This window comes from Pleuronectes platessa, chromosome 8 (genome assembly GCF_947347685.1).
Source record: "Pleuronectes platessa chromosome 8, fPlePla1.1, whole genome shotgun sequence".
Classification (NCBI taxonomy): Eukaryota; Metazoa; Chordata; class Actinopteri; order Pleuronectiformes; family Pleuronectidae; genus Pleuronectes; species Pleuronectes platessa.
In genome coordinates, this window is record NC_070633.1 from 18,027,767 (window position 1) to 18,048,467 (window position 20,701).

General features: G+C 40.4%; 3 protein-coding genes and 1 pseudogene across 3 annotated transcripts in view; all 4 read right to left on the reverse strand.

Moving 5' to 3' along the window:
* Nucleotides 1-3,544, reverse strand: part of LOC128445521 (protocadherin gamma-A4) — a 248,766-nt gene extending 245,222 nt beyond the window's left edge. The window contains exon 1 of the mRNA XM_053428274.1: nt 1,027-3,544. Coding sequence (XP_053284249.1) covers nt 1,027-3,408 — 2,382 coding nt within the window. The 5' untranslated portion in view covers nt 3,409-3,544. The remainder of the gene's footprint in view (nt 1-1,026) is intronic.
* Nucleotides 3,545-4,262: 718 nt separating this feature from the next.
* LOC128445535 (protocadherin gamma-A12-like) lies at nt 4,263-7,257 on the reverse strand. The gene has a single exon (XM_053428290.1). It carries the CDS (start codon nt 7,128-7,130, stop codon nt 4,713-4,715), a length of 2,418 nt encoding a protein of 805 aa, XP_053284265.1. The 5' UTR covers nt 7,131-7,257; the 3' UTR covers nt 4,263-4,712.
* A 1,021-nt stretch (nt 7,258-8,278) lies between these two features.
* On the reverse strand, nt 8,279-11,293 carry LOC128445584 (protocadherin beta-15). Its single transcript, XM_053428337.1, has 2 exons — nt 8,788-11,293; nt 8,279-8,344 (listed from the first exon to the last, which is right to left on the reverse strand). Exons 1-2 carry the CDS (start codon nt 11,170-11,172, stop codon nt 8,279-8,281), a joined length of 2,451 nt encoding a protein of 816 aa, XP_053284312.1. The 5' UTR covers nt 11,173-11,293.
* A 708-nt stretch (nt 11,294-12,001) lies between these two features.
* Nucleotides 12,002-15,211, reverse strand: LOC128445586 (putative protocadherin beta-18; annotated as a pseudogene).
* Between the last annotated feature and the right edge of the window lie 5,490 nt (nt 15,212-20,701).

Consider the following 20,701-nt stretch of genomic DNA (forward strand, 5'->3'; position numbering starts at 1 on the left):
GACAACTGATCATCAAAAGCTGTAATAATTTGAATGGGAAGTAATTATTAAACAATGTATTATAAATATAACTATTATGAATTTGTTGGTTGTTGAAAGTAATAGCAGTGTTATTATAAGAATTAGCAGTACTTTAGATAAGTATGCTTTCATTTGGTATGTTATTATTCTACTTTAGCAGCGTGGCTTAGGACAAAGACAAACATTTTGCTACCACAGGAACAGCCGTTCAGCACCATGGACAGGTACTTTGAGTTGGTTGTGGCCCAAAGAGCTCAATATGCGGTATTCTAAATGTGTGTACGTCCCTAGAAAAGAGTTTTGAGGCTCAATGAATGTGATTATTCCCTTCGTATATATGTGTACCATGCACCAAGGTAAAATCTGTTACAGAAACAGCAAAAGTTCAACAAAGTCAGTGACACTTGATGGTCATAGATAAAACGTGATGCATGCTGCCGATGGACAAAGCCTACTGGACAACTAATCGTCAGAGGATGATGTTCATCACTGAAGTAATAATGTCACTGCATCCCAATTGCACTTTGTTCTGACAATGACCCACGAAAATCTTCCATGAGGCCGAACTTTTCTACTGCATCACAACTCTTTGGTTGTGCATGATTTTCTTTCACTAAAAGTAATATGGATTCATTGAACACAGTCAAAAACCAAGAGATATGCGAGAAAATAAACTCGATTGAAAATGTGGAATAGCTATCTATCGGAGAAGTTATTAAAAATATCGCCTTTAAGATACGATAAACAAAAAGAGAATCTATCAAAATGCAATGTATCCAAGAAACGAGATCGTAAAATGTGTTTCATTATCAGCTAATTGTGGTTATGGAATATAGAAGGAAAACAAATATGAATCATGCTAATGTTGTCAAACTATTGATAAAGACAATATTTCCTTTCAAAGCACTTTGGAATATGAGAGACAGCTTATGAGTGAAATCAACGACACTAAACAACCCAAAACACATTGCTTTAAACAAATACACTGATTTGAAAAGCCCCTACCTCTTCAGAGTCTTCAAAGGGATAAGCGAAGTCAGAAGGACTTTTCCTCAGAGTCTGGTCAGCAGGCAGAGTGTTGTCATTGTAAGATGTCACGAATTTAAAGTCACTGGTTCGAGAACCTGTTGTCAGGTAGGTGTCATAATTGTAAGTGCTGCGTAAAGTTCCTGTGCCGTCAACATCTGCGTAATTAGGTGGGAGATAGGCGCTGGGGATGGCGACAGCTCCATCAAACAACATTCTGGGCTTTCTCCTGCGACAAAACCTCACACCCAGGATGATGATGATGAAGGTCAGGAAAAAGGTGGAGACAGAGACCAGCGCGATGATCAGGTACGAGGTCAGTTTTGAATTCTTCTCATCATAAGAAATGTCCTTCAGCTCAGGCACCTCGGCCAAATTATCAGAAATAAGTAAATACATGGAACAAGTGGCAGACAGAGAGGGCTGTCCGTTATCTTTCACCGCCACAATAAGGTTCTGTTTCATGCTGTCAGATTCAGAAATGTCTCGCTGTGTCCTGATCTCTCCGCTGTGGACACCAATAGTGAAAAGTCCCGGATCAGTGGATTTGACTATTTGATAGGACAGCCAGGCGTTCTGTCCGGAGTCCGCGTCCACCGCGATCACTTTGGACACCAGAGAACCTCCGTGTGCAGCTTTGGGGACCAGCTCGGTCATGAAGGAGTTGCCCTCCGGGGCGGGGTACAGTATCTGAGGAGAGTTGTCGTTCACATCCGATATGAAGACGCTGACGGTCACGTTGCTGCTGAGCGGAGGAGAACCGTTGTCTCTGGCCATCACGTGGACTTTAAAGCTCCTGAACTGTTCATAATCAAACGACCTCACAGCGTGGATCACCCCCGTGTCTCCGTTAACTGATAGATAGGAGGACACCGAGGCACCGTTCACCTCACCAGGTAAAAGAGAATAAACCACTGTACCGTTTTGTCTCCAGTCGGGGTCTCCAGCAGTAACGGAACATAACGTGGAGCCAGGTTTGTTATTTTCAGTCACATATGCGCTGTAGGACTGTTCCTCAAACACAGGTGGGTTGTCGTTGATGTCAGCTACAGATAACTGAACAATTTTAGAGGAGGACAGAGGTGGAGAGCCCTCGTCGGTGGCAGTGATTGTAATGTTGTAATCTGACACTAGTTCACGGTCCAGTTGTCCTGTGGTCACCAGAGAATAATAGTTTTTAATCGAAGGAACTAACTTAAAAGGAACATTTTGCTGAATTGAGCAGCGAACCTGTCCGCTTGTCTCAGAGTCTCTGTCCTGCACGTTGATGATGCCAACCTCTGTACCAGGTGACACGTTCTCAGGCATAGGATTGGTCAATGATTTTAGATATACAACTGGGGCGTTATCATTTACATCAATAATATCAATCATGACTTTGGAGTCAGATGAAAGTCCATAACCATCTTTGGCATCAATCCGCATTTCATATTTAGAATTACTCTCGAAATCAAGTGGTCCTATGACTTTTATCTCTCCAGTTTTACTGTTCAGTGAAAAAACCTTTTTAGCTCTTTCTGAAATCCGACTAAATTCATATGTCACCTCCCCGTTGATTCCCTCATCCGCATCACTGGCACTGACTGCGACAACAATAGTATCAACGGCAGCGTTTTCAGGTAGACTGGCTTTGTAAACAGCCCGTTCAAATACCGGTGCGTTATCATTAGCATCTAACACAGTAACATGTATATTAGCAGTTCCTGATCTTTGTGGGACGCCACCGTCAACTGCGATCAGCATTAAATTTAAATCGTGCTCCTTTTCACGGTCAAGCTCTTTGTCTAACACTAACTCGACGCTCTTAGATCCATCGCTGTCGTCTCGAACAGATAAAACAAAATGTTCGTTCTTTTGTAAACTGTATTGTTTAACTGTATTTTGTCCTATATCCGCGTCGTGTGCTTCGTTGACCCGATATCTGGCTCCTTTGTCAGCAGATTCTCTGATTTCCAACTTAATTGTTTCCTTTGGAAAAACGGGTGTATTATCATTTACATCCTGGATGAGAAGTGAAATGCGGTGCAGCTCCAGAGGACTCTCTAAGACCAATTCGAATTTCAGCAAACACGAAACCTTCTCCCCACACAGCTCCTCTCTGTCAATCTTTTCCCTGATGACAAAATCTCCCGTTTTTATATCAATGTTGCAGTAGTGCTGATGGTTTTCCTCCGTGTCAATACGGGCTTTACGTGTGAATAATTTCCCTGCTTCCATGCCGAGGTCCTTTGCGATATTCCCAACAATGGATCCGGGCCTCATCTCCTCCGGAACCGAGTAGCTGAGGTCTGCCGTGGTGATGCTTACGCAAAGAGCAAATCCGAAGACAGAACCAAGCAGCGATGTCCTCTTGAGGTCCATTATTTGTTCCACAGCGTAGTTACAAACACAAAAATCGACTAGTTCCTGATTACATTACAACGTAATGGTTAAAATCAAGATACGTCGTTCCCACAGCAATGGCAGCTATCGTTTAAATGCTTGGAACACTCCTTTTGTCGTGGGTGGAGAAGTTAATTTCATATGTGCTGGTGAGCAGCGACGCCCTGAGCTTATTTGCAATATTACAAATGTATAAGCACCAGGTAAAATGTATATTCCACAGTTGCTGCAATGCTTAGTAATGGTGCTTTTTCAATTCCAAGTGAAATTAATAATTTTAAATGATATATTTTATTGTGGGTATATAGAGAAAACAAAATTCATTACCATGGACCGCGTTTAAACAGCGAGCGCTCGACCGACTTTTTTCATATTTAACATATCCGTCCTTAAAGTATTGATAAGACAAAATGATTACCGAAAAATCAAAAACAAACAAATTTTTAAGTTCCATTTCTAGTGTTAAGGAATGAATGACATGTTATTGAATGTGACAGAGTCAAAAGCATTTTTATCTATTTCATCTATCCCATCTATCCCATAAACCCATAAAATATGTTTGATCATTTCACAATTACTTTATCTAAAATGGGAGTGTTTTTTGTAACATGTGAATCAGACATATGCTGTATAAGCAATGGATACATGTAAGTATAAAGTCAAAGGGTATACTGCACGTGATGTTAAGAAGCTCATGTCTTGAAAAGCTCAATCATCTGCATACTTGTGGAAGATACGGTTAAAATCTCAATCACTCAAGGAATTTGCAAAAATCAATAAAGTTGGTAATAAACGTTTTATCAAAACATGGTTCAAAATGTTGCCCGAGCACATATGTTTACTGAACGTGTATTTCAACAAGTGCTTTATCTGAATGGAAGCTTTGGTTTATATGATCAGATTGAAAGAAAAAGCCAGGCCCAAAAATAAATTATATGTGTAGGAATATATTGTAGTCAGAGATGTACAATAAACATGAATTTGAATATAAAGTATGCGGTTAAAAGGACGACTTTTAAAATAGCAACGGTTTGTTGATATATACATGTGCTTGGATTTAGGAAGTTAAACAAAACCATGTGATTATTTAAATATAAGAAAGAAAAAAAAATTGAGTGCATACTTTCACTGGAAAGTTATTAAGTACTCTCTAGTGCCAGAGAGAAGCTTCAGTAAAAGATGGCCTATATGTTTCAGCCAAAATGTAAGGTAGGTACACAAAATGTCAACATTAACATACAACGTTGCTTCAAATGCAAGCTAATGCATGGCCAATATCAACTTTAAATGTTACATTGAAAATGTACACGGCCTACCTCTGGAGAATCATCTGGTGTTCCAAAGACATCTGCAAAGTCAGAAGGACTTTTCCTCAGAGTCTGGTCAGCAGGCAGAGTGTTGTCATTGTAAGATGTCACGAACTTAAAGTCACTGGTTCGAGAACCTGTTGTCAGGTAGGCGTCATAATTGTATGTGCTGCGTAAAGTTCCTGTGCCGTCAACATCTGCGTAATTAGGAGGGAGATAAGCGCTGGGGATGGCGACAGCTCCGTCAAACAACATTCTGGGCTTTCTCCTGCGACAAAACCTCACACCCAGGATGATGATGATGAAGGTCAGGAAAAAGGTGGAGACAGAGACCAAAGCGATAATCAGATAAGAGGTCAGTTTTGAATTCTTCTCATCATAAGAAATGTCCTTCAGCTCTGGCACCTCAGCCAAGTTATCAGAAATAAGTAAATACATGGAGCAGGTGGCAGACAGAGAGGGCTGCCCGTTATCTTTCACCGCCACAATAAGGTTCTGTTTCATGCTGTCAGACTCAGAAATGTCCCGCTGTGTCCTGATCTCTCCGCTGTGGACACCAATAGTGAAAAGTCCCGGATCAGTGGATTTGACTATCTGATAGGACAGCCAGGCGTTCTGTCCGGAGTCCGCGTCCACCGCGATCACTTTGGACACCAGAGAGCCTCCGTGTGCAGCTTTGGGGACCAGCTCGGTCATGAAGGAGTTGCCCTCCGGGGCGGGGTACAGTATCTGAGGAGAGTTGTCGTTCACATCCGATATGAAGACGCTGACAGTCACGTTGCTGCTGAGAGGAGGAGAACCGTTGTCTCTGGCCATCACGTGGACTTTAAAGCTCCTGAACTGTTCATAATCAAACGACCTCACAGCGTGGATCACCCCCGTGTCTCCGTTAACTGATAGATAGGAGGAGACCGAGGCACCGTTCACCTCACCAGGTAACAGAGAATAAACCACTGTGCCGTTTTGTCTCCAGTCGGGGTCTCGAGCAGTAACGGAACATAACGTGGAGCCAGGTTTGTTATTTTCAGTCACATATGCGCTGTAGGACTGTTCCTCAAACACAGGTGGGTTGTCGTTGATGTCAGCTACAGATAACTGAACAGTTTTAGAGGAGGACAGAGGTGGAGAGCCCTCGTCAGTGGCAGTGATTGTAATGTTGTAATCTGACACTAGTTCACGGTCCAGTTGTCCTGTGGTCACCAGAGAATAATAGTTTTTAATAGAGGGAACTAACTTAAAAGGGACATTTTGTTGAATGGAGCAACGAACCTGTCTGTTATTCTCGGAGTCTCTGTCCTGCACGTTAATGATGCCCACCTCTGAACCAGGTGACACGTTCTCAGGTATGGGGTTAGTCAGAGATTTTAAATATATAACAGGAGAATTGTCATTCACATCAGTAACATCTATTATAACTTTAGCGTAAGATGTTAGTCCTAAACCATCTTTAGCTTTCACCCTCATTTCAAATGAACTCCTTTCTTCAAAGTCAATCACACCACTTACTGTAATTTCTCCCGTTTTAGAATCGATAGAAAACATATTTATATCATCGTCAGACACGTGACCAAACTGGTACGTCACATCTCCATTAACTCCTTCGTCGGCGTCAGTGGCACTGACATTAATCACTACGGTATCAGGAGGAGAGTTTTCAGGCAGACTGGCTTTATAAACGGCCTGACTAAACACTGGGGCGTTATCATTAGCATCCAGCACAGTGACGTGTATCACTACGGTGCCTGATCGCTGAGGAGAGCCACCGTCCAAAGCTGTAAGAAGCAGATTCATCTCATTTAGTTTCTCTCGATCGAGTTTATTCTCCAATACAAGCTCAACCTTGTTATTATCAACAGCGAGAATAAAGTTGTCGTTCTTTTGCAGGTTGTACCTTTGAACAGCGTTTTGACCTATATCTGCGTCATGTGCCTCCTCGATTGAGAAGCGGTTTCCCTTTTCAGCCGACTCCCATATTTCCATTTCTATCAAATTATCGTTGAATTGCGGCGAATTATCATTCATATCTTGAATATGAAGACTCACGTGATGAAGCTCCAAAGGATTTTCTAACACCAGATCTACTTTCAGAACACACGATGGTTTCTTTCCACACAGGCTTTCTCTGTCGATTCTCTCGGATGTGATCAAATCCCCGGTATTCAGATTCATGTCACAGTATCGCTTATGTGCCTCCTCCAAATCCACACGGGCCTTTCGAGAAGACAGGGTCCTCATATCAAGACTGAGATCTTTGGCTATATTTCCAATAACAGATCCTCGTTTCATCTCTTCTGGTGTAGAATAACTTAGGTCTCCATAAACGAGGTGCAGCGTTAGAATAAAGGAAACGACGCCGAAAGCGGGACGAAGCGCTGAAAATCCTTTGTCTCCCATCCCGTCCAAAAATTAGTCCTTATCCTGTCAGACTTACTGTCCAATGCAAAAATCCAATATGTAGAAAACGTGTCAATAATCCAGCGCTCAATTCTACGATGAGACACGACCAAACAAATTTGACGATTGAACTGGTTCTCTGGAAAATAACAACCAATTCACATGCAGTAGCGGTGGGTGGAGTGGTGTGTGTTCATGGTCTGTAAGCCAACAGCGACACCAGCAGTAAAACATTTTCTTTACATCTGCATAATGGACCATTCTCACAAAGCCCTGTGACTGGTGCTTTTGAATGCGCCACCATGATAAATAAAGATACTCACTGCAGAATAGACTTCACTCCTTGCGTACAAAAAGGTTTACAGACAAATGATTGTGTATGACTGGTTAAAACCATTTCTTTCAGCTCTGACGTCACCCTTTTCTATTCATAACTGGCTCAGGGTTACAGTTCTTGGTTGCTGTAGTCCCCAGTATATGCCAAATCTCATTGGAACACAGTTACAATCGATAGGTGTGATTCAGTTCCGTCAACGTGTTAGTATGTATGTAAACAAAACTTAGGGTGGGAAATTATAAATTTAAAGAAACAAAAATGTTAGAGGACAAACAATTAAGTGTAATAATGAAGCATGTACCAACATTGTAAAAATCAGACTTTTGGTGATGGCTGTTTATTAAGATGTTTGCCAGCATTCAGGTCAATCAAAAAGTAATCTTATTTATTAGCTTATTGTTATTATAATTAATATAATTATTGTTAGTAATAGTAGTGATTGTAGTAGTAGCATTTGGGATTGCAGCTGTAGTTATAGTGATTGCACCAATATTTTGTGTGAGATCATTAGGAATCTTTCAGCACCATGGACAGATCCTGTCAGATTTGATAGGGCTTAAAGCACAAAGACAATATAAAGCTATAACTTTCTACTGACAAAATGCAAGTCAAACATTTTAATAAAAGTAAAGAGGCTGATTGTAAGACCTGAGATGATGGTGGACTGATTCAGAAATCTATGTCCACTCATCACTTGATAATAGGCGACCAACACATTTGTATTAGCCAAAAATAAATCGTGCAGGAAAGAACGGTAAGCTTAAAATTGTTATAAACCTGCTCTAAAAACGTCAATAAAAATATGGCTCCATCACCAGTTGTCATTGTACTTTCCTGTGAATATGTCGGAGCAGGTAGTCTGCAAGCCAAATGGTATCTGACGGACAAGAGCAAGTTGGAAGAAAAAAAGCACGTGTTTCAATATACTTAACAAAGAATGAATTCAATGAATGTGATCAAACGAGAAAAGGTATCACAAACCAACACACATTATTTGTCGAGAGTTTTACGTTTCCATAAATGTAAAATGAGGACCATGTTGAAAAGAGAGACAACCGAGGATGAAAGGTTTTTGTCATGAAAGTTAGAAATTGTGACTGATAAGAATAGGAGCAGTTAACAATATATTAAAATGTGCTGATGTCGCCTTATACGAAATGTAGTAAGAAACTGAAGTCTCAGTTCCGTCAGCCTAACTTTCAATTGAACAACCTTTCAACAGTTACATTTTTGATCAAAAATAGAAGTAAGCAGAAACACACAAAAATAATATAAATATGCATCAGCTTTGACCAGTAAAGTAATTTGATCGGCTCCTACCTCAGGAGAAGAATCACTGTCTCCAAAAGCATCTGCAAAGTCAGAAGGACTTTTCCTCAGAGTCTGGTCAGCAGGCAGAGTGTTGTCATTGTAAGAAGTCACGAACTTAAAGTCACTGGTTCTGGAACCTGTTGTCAGGTAGGCGTCATAATTGTAAGTGCTGCGTAAAGTTCCTGTGCCGTCAACATCTGCGTAATTAGGAGGGAGATAAGCGCTGGGGATGGCGACAGCTCCGTCAAACAACATTCTGGGCTTTCTCCTGCGACAAAACCTCACACCCAGGATGATGATGATGAAGGTCAGGAAAAAGGTGGAGACAGAGACCAGCGCTATGATCAGGTAAGAGGTGAGTTTTGAATTCTTCTCATCATAAGAAATGTCCTTTAGCTCTGGCACCTCAGCCAAGTTATCAGAAATAAGTAAATACATGGAACAGGTGGCAGACAGAGAGGGCTGTCCGTTATCTTTCACCGCCACAATAAGGTTCTGTTTCATGCTGTCAGACTCAGAAATGTCCCGCTGTGTCCTGATCTCTCCGCTGTGGACACCAATAGTGAAAAGTCCCGGATCAGTGGATTTGACTATCTGATAGGACAGCCAGGCGTTCTGTCCGGAGTCCGCGTCCACCGCGATCACTTTGGACACCAGAGAGCCTCCGTGTGCAGCTTTCGGGACCAGCTCGGTCATGAAGGAGTTGCCCTCCGGGGCGGGGTACAGTATCTGAGGAGAGTTGTCGTTCACATCCGATATGAAGACGCTGACGGTCACGTTGCTGCTGAGCGGAGGAGAACCGTTGTCTCTGGCCATCACGTGGACTTTAAAGCTCCGGAACTGTTCATAATCAAACGGCCTCACAGCGTGGATCACACCCGTGTCTCCGTTAACTGATATATAGGAGGACACCGAGGCACCGTTCACCTCACCAGGTAACAGAGAATAAACCACTGTGCCGTTTTGTCTCCAGTCGGGGTCTCGAGCAGTAACGGAACATAACGTGGAGCCAGGTTTGTTATTTTCAGTCACATATGCGCTGTAGGACTGTTCCTCAAACACAGGTGGGTTGTCGTTGATGTCAGCTACAGATAACTGAACAGTTTTAGAGGAGGACAAAGGTGGAGATCCCTCGTCAGTGGCAGTGATTGTAATGTTGTAATCTGACACTAGTTCACGGTCCAGTTGTCCTGTGGTCACCAGAGAATAATAGTTTTTAATCGAAGGAACTAATTTAAAAGGGACATTTTGTTGAATGGAGCAGCGAACCTGTCTGTTATTCTCAGAGTCTTTGTCCTGCACGTTAACAATGCCCACCTCTGAACCAGGTGACACGTTCTCAGGTATGGGGTTAGTCAGAGATTTTAAATATATAACTGGAGCATTGTCATTCACATCAGTAACATCTATTATAACTTTAGCGTAAGATGTTAGTCTTAAACCATCTTTAGCTTCAACTCTCATTTCAAAAGAACTTCTTGCTTCAAAATCAATCACACCAGTTACTGTGATTTCTCCCGTTTTGTGATCGATAGAAAACACATTTACATCGTCGTCAGTCAGGTGACCAAAGTCATACGTCACATCTCCATTCACTCCTTCGTCTGCGTCAGTGGCACTGACATTAATCACTACAGTATCTGGAGGAGAGTTTTCAGGCAGACTGGCTTTATAAACGGCCTGACTAAACACTGGGGCGTTATCATTAGCATCCAGCACAGTGACGTGTATCACTACGGTGCCTGATTGCTGAGGAGAGCCACCATCCAAAGCTGTCAGAAGCAGATTCATCTCTTTTTGTTTCTCTCGATCAAGAGTAGTTTCCAAAACAAGTTCAACCTTGCTATTATCAACAGCAAGAATGAAGTTTTCATTCTTTTGCAGGTTGTACCTCTGAACAGTATTTTGACCAATATCTGCGTCGTGGGCCTCCTCGATTGAGAAGCGATTTCCCTTATCTGCCGACTCGCTTATTTCCATTTCAATCAACATTTTTTTAAATTTCGGCGAGTTGTCGTTTACATCTGTAACATGAAGACTCACACGATGAAGCTCTAGGGGATTTTCTAACAGCAGGTCTATCACTAACACACACGATGGTTTCTTGCCGCAAAGGCTTTCTCTGTCGATTCTCTCCGTGGTGATCAAATCCCCGGTGTTGAGATTCATGTCACAGTACCGCTGTTGTGTCCCCTCAAAATCAACACGAGCCTTTCGAGAAGACAAGGTCCTCAGATCGATGCCGAGATCCTTCGCTATATTTCCAATAACAGTTCCTCGTTTAATCTCCTCTTGAATAGAATAACTCAGGTCTCCATGAACCACGTTCAGCAGTAGAATGAAGGAAACGAAGCAGAATCCCGGCCGAAGCGCTGAAAATCCTTTGTCTCCCATCCCGACACAAAACCTTCACTTAGCTTGTAAAACGAATCCTTTCCAGTGTGATGAAACAATATCCATCCGAAAAAAACAATGATATAACACTTCACAGGAGTGGACACGACCGATTGTGATCTGAAATTGAAGCGTTACTCAGAAATATCTGCGACTGAAATATTCAGTTGTAGTGGGTGGAGTGGTGAGTGTCCTTTCTCCCGTCAGTCAACAGCGACACCATGAGTATTTGTATTAATGTTTATACAAATGGGGGATAAAATATATTTTCAGATCGTTTTAAACCAAGTTGAGACAATATTCACTCACCTAATGTGAACCGTTTGTTTACGTAAAAAGCACACGTAAATGCATCACTTTAATTAGCAGAACACGAGGTTTGTACGTTTCACCACAATACAGTTGACCAACGCTACATTTTAGCGCCAATAAATATTACCTTTGCTCTAGCTTTGAAAGAGGGATTGTAGGTTGCATGAGTATATTGATCTCTGGCCGTCCGACAAGCCAATACAAGTTTAAATACATATCTTAAAGCATTCAATATCAAGACAATGGGCTGTGTCAATCAGGTTTTACAATACTCCAAAAAATTATATAATAATTATCATTATCATAAAAAACCTGGAAGGTGTAGCTGACGGGGGGAAATCTCCAACTAAGGTTTTTGCCTCAGCTATCCAGGAGAGTTTCAGCACAAAGGAGAGAGACAGTGACGTCTTACATATCTGGTCGCACAGGATCATTGAGGCTCAGTTGATCTAACGACTGATCTTAGACTCTTCTTATGTGGGTTTCTGACTTTTGTAAAAACTCTTGTTCGCAGACCTTAACATTTTACAGCTTGTACAGGGATAGGCTGGCAGCTGTTTCCATCACTTGCTGAAAAATGACAGTTAAAGGCTGCGTAACAACCTATAATGTTTTAACGGAAACTGTAAAGCTTGCAAGGTGGGATTGATTCAAAGTTAAAAACTATGATTATGTGACAACTCCAGTCATACATAGACTGCTGGTTGAAATATATTTTTTAACTTGGTTCCCTGTGAAGCCTGGTTTGTTTGCTGATTAAGACCAGTTGGACGCAGCTACTAGGTGGCAAATTATTTACTTGATTAAAACCAGAACAGCACCAAATACTACATTAGCAGTTTTATAAAATCATTAACCTGAACTACAGCATGTCAGGAAATTGTTCAAATACTAAGTTGATTTCTCTGAGAGGGGACTTGGAAAAAATTATTTAAGCAAAAGTGGTACTCATATGAGGACAGGTCAGGTGGTGGCAACAGTACTAGAGAACAAGTGACCAAACCGAAGATGTTAAAGAAAATGGTTAAATATATGCAAAAGCTTCCTGGAATTAAATACAGAAAGTAGAGGGAGCAACAGTCAAGGATCCATCCAACAACAACATATTCCCTTTAATATTGCAGATTCAGAAAAATGTGCTTCAGCAAGACACATAGTAACAAGACTCAATAAGCAAGCCAAACGTTTAAATAACAATATAGTACTTTGAACGGTTCCTACCTCTAAAGAGGGCTCCAAGTCTTCAAATGGATCAGCAAAGTCCGAAGGACTTTTCCTCAGAGTCTGGTCAGCAGGCAGTGTGTTGTCATTGTAAGACGTCACGAACTTAAAGTCACTGGTTCGAGAACCTGTTGTCAGGTAGGCGTCATAGTTGTAAGTGCTGCGTAAAGTTCCTGTGCCGTCAACATCTGCGTAATTAGGAGGGAGATAAGCGCTGGGGATGGCGACTGCTCCGTCAAACAACATTCTGGGCTTTCTCCTGCGACAAAACCTCACACCCAGGATGATGATGATGAAGGTCAGGAAAAAGGTGGAGACAGAGACCAAAGCGATAATCAGATAAGAGGTCAGTTTTGAATTCTTCTCATCGTAAGAAATGTCCTTCAGCTCTGGCACCTCAGCCAAGTTATCAGAAATAAGTAAATACATGGAGCAGGTGGCAGACAGAGAGGGCTGTCCGTTATCTTTCACCGCCACAATAAGGTTCTGTTTCATGCTGTCAGATTCAGAAATGTCCCGCTGTGTCCTGATCTCCCCACTGTGGACACCAATAGTGAAAAGTCCCGGATCAGTGGATTTGACTATTTGATAGGACAGCCAGGCGTTCTGTCCGGAGTCGGCGTCCACCGCGATCACTTTGGACACCAGAGACCCTCCGTGTGCAGCTTTGGGGACCAGCTCGGTCATGAAGGAGTTGCCCTCCGGGGCGGGGTACAGTATCTGAGGAGAGTTGTCGTTCACATCCGATATGAAGACACTGACGGTCACGTTGCTGCTGAGCGGAGGAGAACCGTTGTCTCTGGCCATCACGTGGACTTTAAAGCTCCTGAACTGTTCATAATCAAACGACCTCACAGAGTGGATCACCCCCGTGTCTCCGTTAACTGACAGATAGGAGGACACCGAGGCACCGTTCACCTCACCAGGTAAAAGAGAATAAACCACTGTGCCGTTTTGTCTCCAGTCGGGGTCTCGAGCAGTAACGGAACATAACGTGGAGCCAGGTTTGTTATTTTCAGTCACAGATGCGCTGTAGGACGGTTCCTCAAACACAGGTGGGTTGTCGTTGATGTCAGCTACAGATAACTGAACAGTTTTAGAGGAGGACAGAGGTGGAGAGCCCTCGTCAGTGGCAGTGATTGTAATGTTGTAATCTGACACTAGTTCACGGTCCAGTTGTCCTGTGGTCACCAGAGAATAATAGTTTTTAATCGAAGGAATTAAGTTAAAAGGGACATTTTGTTGAATGGAGCAGCGAACCTTTTGGTTACTTTCAGAATCTTCATCCTGCACGTTAATGATTCCCACCTCTGAACCAGGTGACACGTTCTCAGGTATGGGGTTAGTCAGGGATTTTAAATATATAACTGGAGCATTGTCATTCACATCAGTAACATCTATCATAACTTTAGCGTATGATGTTAGTCCTAAACCATCTTTAGCTTCAACTCTTATTTCAAAAGAACTCCTTTCTTCAAAGTCAATCACACCAGTTACTGTAATTCGTCCCGTTTTTGAATCGATAGAAAACATATTTACGTCTTCGTCAGTCATGTGACCAAAGTCATACGTCACATCTCCATTAACTCCTTCGTCTGCGTCAGTGGCACTGACATTAATCACTACAGTATCAGGAGGAGAGTTTTCAGACAGACTGGCTTTATAAACGGCCTGACTAAACACTGGGGCGTTATCATTAGCATCCAGCACAGTGACGTGTATCACTACGGTGCCTGATCGCTGAGGAGAGCCACCATCCAAAGCTGTCAGAAGCAGATTCATCTCTTTTCGTTTCTCTCGATCAAGTGTATTCTCCAATACGAGTTCAACCTTGTTATTATCAACAGAAAGAATAAAGTTTTCATTCTTTTGCAGGTTGTACCTCTGAACAGCATTTTGACCAATATCTGCGTCGTGGGCCTCCTCGATTGAGAAGCGATTTCCCTTAACTGCCGACTCGCTTATTTCCATTTCGATCAAATTATTTTTGAATTTTGGCGAGTTGTCGTTTATATCTTGAACATGAAAACTTAAACGATGAAGCTCCAAAGGATTTTCTAACACCAGATCTACTTTCAGAACACACGATGGTTTCTTGCCACACAGGCTTTCTCTGTCGATTCTCTCCGTGTTTATCAAATCCCCGTTGTTAAGATTCATGTCACAGTACCGTTTCCGAGTCCCTTCAATATCCACACGGGCCTTTCGGGAAGATAAAGTCCTCAGATCAAGCCCGAGATCCTTCGCTATATTTCCAATAACTGACTCGCGCTTCGTCTCCTCCGGAAAAGAATAACTCAGGTCTCCATAAACGAGGTGAAGCGTTACAATAAATAAAGCGCAGCATAAGACCGAGCGAAGCGCTGAAAATCCATTGTCTCCCATCCTCGAAAAAATACGTTCGATGTTTAATCAAATGATTGTCCCGAAGAAAGCAACTCTGTTGCAAAGCAGAGTAAATAATCCAGTATTTCACTACAGCGAGCACAATGGAAATTTGTCGTGGAACAAGGGGTTTCTCCGGACTGTATTTGATGCAGTAACGGTGGGTGGAGATGTCTGTACTGCTGTTGTGCTAACCCACAGCGGCACCATGAGTCGCTTTTCACTCTTTACAGCTGCAAGCAACGCGCCGTACTTGTAGAGCCCTAATTACAGATGTTTATATATTTAGCAATGACGAACCATGACAGAAACACAAACTACAGCTCCAGCGTAAATTGAATACAGATATGAAAAATCATTTACTGCAATAGCCTTATATGGATTACATCAAATTAGAAACGGTGTCTTCAAATATGATTTGTTAACCATATAAGAGGAGAAACTGATTGATTTGAAGGTCTTTATTGTTGTTACAAAACACTTTATTATCCATATAAGCAGCAATATTCATGAATCAGTTGCTTGAGATAATGTTTCTTTTTTTTTAAACTTTTTATTTATTTCACAAATGAAATACAAACGCATCAGGATATGTAGACATCATATTACCAGTTTTAGTAGATTCAGTTTTTAACCTACGAATAAAACCTGTCTAATAACACTTACCTCATGTAAAACAATCATAATTTATATCCATCACATTAGCGAATCTCTAACAAAACTACATTCTCCCTCAAAGCATGCTCCCTTATCTCATAGTAGTCCACTGAACTAAATAGGTATACTCCCAATCTGATACAGGTAATAAATTTAAAAAAAAATTATGATTAAGAGTAAGCAACAGAAAAAGAGGTGTTCAGAGCTCTGTCTTTGCCTGTGCTACTGGTGCGTATCAAATCTGTTCTCAGCTGCAGTCTCAATGTAAATTTTGGCGATATAAAATTTGTCTCTCCACTGTATTATGTTGGAGGGTCGTGGCTTTAACCAGCAGATTGTAGAATTTTATTTGCTATTAACATCAGAATGGAATCAATTATCTTTCTATTTGGTCTTGATGAAATATAACCAGTAAATCAACTTATATTAGCATACTGTTACTGTTATACCATAATTGATACCCAAAACATTTTTGATCTCTTTTTGAACATCATCTCTTATTAAAATATGTGTTTCCAGTTCCCAGTTCTCTTGAACATTCATATTATTCTCATTAGATGCATATTGTGGTGCATTACAGAGTTTTTAAATCAGTCTTTTCTTTCACTTCTTCTCTGTAAGTGACATCAATTGTACTTCAGTTGGTTCCTTAAATATATTTCCCCCGTTCTTTATGTTTCTGAAAGTAGTGTCGCAATTGTAGGCATATATAAAATTCATGCTGGCAAATTATTTTCCTTTTGAAGGTGTTCAAATTACTTCATAGTGTGACCCTTAAAAGAAGTTTGCAATACAGATAATGTTTCTAAAAGAGAAAAAGAAATGTCCAGTTGCTCTAGTTGTTTCAGCACCATGGACAGGGACAACAGGTTGGTTTTGAAAGCTCTTCCACAAACTTTCCATCCAAGTTAATGTGTTACAGTCCCAAACAGTCACAGGAAGGTAAATGACACCCGTTTCAATTATTTGTAAATTATACCAGCATAAATGAATCCATACAATATATCTCATCTAAAAATCGTCACCAATCCATCTTTGTATTATGATGATATGATGAGAAACAATGAGATGTGGGTCAAAAACATTAACACCACTCAAAGAAGGCAGAGCAACAGATATGTATAGGACAAAATAAAGTAATCCACATATATACAACATGTACGGATCAAATTCACACAAAAACACAAATTATTAAAGTTACTTATATTGTAGATTGACCATAATGCTATGCCACAACTGCATACATGTTCAACTACTCCACAACATTTGCATTGGACAACTTTTACATATGAGCCAAAATGAACAGTTTGGAGGGGGGGGGAAATGTCAAAATTGATTGAGTTCAGTTCACAGTTCAGCTCAAATGCCTGCAGTACAGCTGGATATTAGAGTTTGTCATGCTGGTAGCGGCAAATGTAGCCTGGAACAACTAGCCTCTGAGAAGGATTAGAGGCAAGCATCAGAGGTCAGTTCCTGTTCTAACTCCACAGATGCACATACTTTCCATATTTAAAGTGACATTACTTCAGGCAAATCGTGGGATTTCTATGCAGCTCCCTCTGAAGCCGCAAAGAGCTTCATACAAAGTATTTCAGATTTGCAGCAGTGCTCTAGAGATCTCCAAATATAATTTAAGTGCAAAAACCGTGGAGCTCCACTTTATCATGGAAATAAGCTCAGAGACACACAATATACTTTTCCAGTGTCCTTATACACTGGGTGTCACATAATTACACAGATGTACAGCATTAAACTGAACTGATTAAATTGCAACAACACTTTAATTTCTTTCAAAAGATTACCATTCCATTCAGTGGAATTTATTTGGTTTTGATGACCAACCCATCATGTCAGACTGGTTTCTGTTGATAGAATTTCCGGATTATCCCAATAATTAACCTTATTCTGGAAACTAACTGAAACTAGATTGTAATTTACCTTTAGGCTTCAAACTATAAACAATCTCTATCGTTTTTGCCCTTCAGCTGGTTGTCAAACGATATTACAGCTTCTGTACAAAGCACCATCTAGCAGCTTCACCTTTTTATGATAATGTCTTGGTCCAGCTCTCTCAGACAGTGTAATACGTGAAAGCTGGTTTATATTGCTGTATACCAGCCTCAATATACTCTGAGTGCCAAAGTCAGAAATGTGTCCACATAGTTCCTTTAAATGTAACCCATAAATATCAACTGTAAATATTAAAGTTAAACAAGTTGGCCAACAATACCACAAGTACCATTTTAATGTCAACAAATTCCACCCCAGAAATGAAATGATCATTGAGTTGCACTGATATCAAATTATTCATGTCTTAACATTACTCTTTCAAGGCAGATATGTACAGAGTCAAGTCAGTAAAGTCAAGTCATAATATACGAAATGATGACATCCTGACTTTTGTTTGCAAAATGCATAAAAAAAATGTATGTGAATTGCTTCCTCATATATTTGTATCACACAAAAGCAGTTTAATTTGAATTTACTAACCAGTAGAGTTATTCTAAAATACAAGGTATGTCTAGCATTATTCACAAGCAAGGTAGTTCTCTCAGGAAGTACAGTAACCTCAGTGGAGAATTCTTACATTTAGTTTTGCACACTGTAGTTTGAATTGATGGCATACAAAGCTTAGTATTAATGAACATCTATACTCTACAACTAGACCGAAAAGCCAAAACATGTAGCTTGAGTAGTGCATTTTACAGCAAGATTATTCAAATTAACATGTTCATTCAGAATATTAAATACGGTTTGCACCCAAATACAAAGACCAATAGTAGGCTACATCAGTAATGTCTATAGACATTAGCACAATAGAAGTAAAGCCTGATAAGTGTAGGAGTCACCATGTGGTTGTCAGGATAAAACACTTGCCTTCATCAGCACTGTTGAAACTTGTTCCTGTTCCTTCTGTGTTGAGAAAAGAGACATCAGAAAACGATCAGAGCAAAAACACAAGCCGCTGTAGGGAAACTACTGCTCTGAACTAGTGTCTAATGTGTGGAGACTGTTTTTCTTTCTTTTTATTACTAAATACAATTATATACGTTGCCTTGTATTTGTGTTGTCATTGTGTAGCCTACACTCTTCACCAAGCTAGCTATAGCTGTTGTGTTTGCCTGTGTTCTTGTAAGTAAACAGTGATCTATGGCCTGCTTTGCTAACTTTATTTCATTAAAAACTAAAATATCAACTACAGGTTTGAGCTTCAATAAACATGTACACGTCAATGACAATAGAAAGATTGAAGCTAACAAGGTAACATGGTTAACGCAGTAAAGCTAACCAACAAACTGGTAGAGCAGCTACAGTAGGCAATGATAGCATTTAAGCTAGTAGCTGACAAACTTAGCATTCATTGACAAACAGTAAATGTTCCTACCTGATCGTGTTAGTAGCCATTTTGGTTACTTCAATGACGCCCTCGACGTATCCATTAATATGTCTGTGTATCACAGCTCAAGTGCTGAGGAGGTCCTCCTTATTGTTTCTGCTGAATTGTTTAACATTTAGAAGTGAAGAGCACAGCCAAACACAAGGTGAGCACGACATGAACACAGCTGACTGATTTGTTTGGCGGACCGGATGTTTCTCGTGTTCAGTCTACTTCCGGTACCTGGAAACACCTGTTTGAATATTTAAACAGGCTGTCTACGTCAGTGTTAGTTGAGCCAGGTTTAAATTAAGGAATACAATTTATGATCTAGATAGCAACACTTATATATTGTATTGACATATATACACAAACACATATATACGTTTTGTTAATATTTATATTTCGTTAACATAATATTTTTTTGCTTTTGTTATTTAAAAAGAGAGATCTGATTCTAAACATGATAAAAGCTCTTAATGTGCTTCATGACCCAATTTTGATTTTGAAAGTGTGAGAGAATTCAAATATCTTTGACATTTTATTGCTGGGAAATTTAAATATTTCTTTGAAATGAGGACATTATTGAAGTAGTTCTAGATTTACATGGATGCCATTCATAAACGTGATTTAAAAGCAGGTACCCACTGGCAGCATTTATTAAGTTATTTCATTTTAAAAATAAGTAAACTGTACTGCATTATTGCACTGAATTACACACAGCCTTATACTTGTATAAAAAACAATAAAACAAAAAAAAGCTTTTCTTTTGCTGATTTTGTTCACAAAATAATGTGCCATCATATTCTGGCCAGGAGATGGCGCCTTTTGCTCAGCACTCCTGCAGCTGGACCACATGCAGCAGACAGGAGTGAGTGGAACAGGCAGTGTGTCGGCATCATGCAGTTCCTTTCAAACAGGACGGTTTTTATAACATGAACGTGAACCTCACTGTTAAATAAAATAGATCATGCTGTAACACTTCAAGAAGGCAGCAAAGCGGTGTCCCACGTCCTTCACGCACTGCATCCTGGTACATGTAGTCCAACACTCTTTTCGCTGAGGTGTTGCCTTATGTTCTCAGCAAGACTTGATGTCGATGTGAACTGTGACGCTCAGTTTGTCAAAGAAGAGGGCAAATTCACACATCGTAAAAACACGGACATGTACGAGCATTATATCCAATTATAATGGCGTCATTGTATAGGTGTAGCACACACTAGAAACCTATACGGAGATCAATTATTGTTTCGGTAATCAAGCCTGTTTTCTTCATTTACAGCGGTCATACGGTCATTGTAAGAGGTTAATAATAATAACCATAATAACATTTTATTTATAGGCACCTTTCAGAGCACTCAAGGTCACCTTAAACATCAGATATAAAAAACACAAGAACAAAAAACAATGCATCAAAAGCATCAATAAAACAAGTAAAATAAAATAAATTAATTGAAATAATTAATTAAAGATTGTGTTGCAGCATGGATCGCAGTAAACACCATGATAAGTGGGCGATATATGTTAGCTTTTCATCTCACTGCCTGTTCCCCTGCAGCATGGTTGCATCAAAATCCA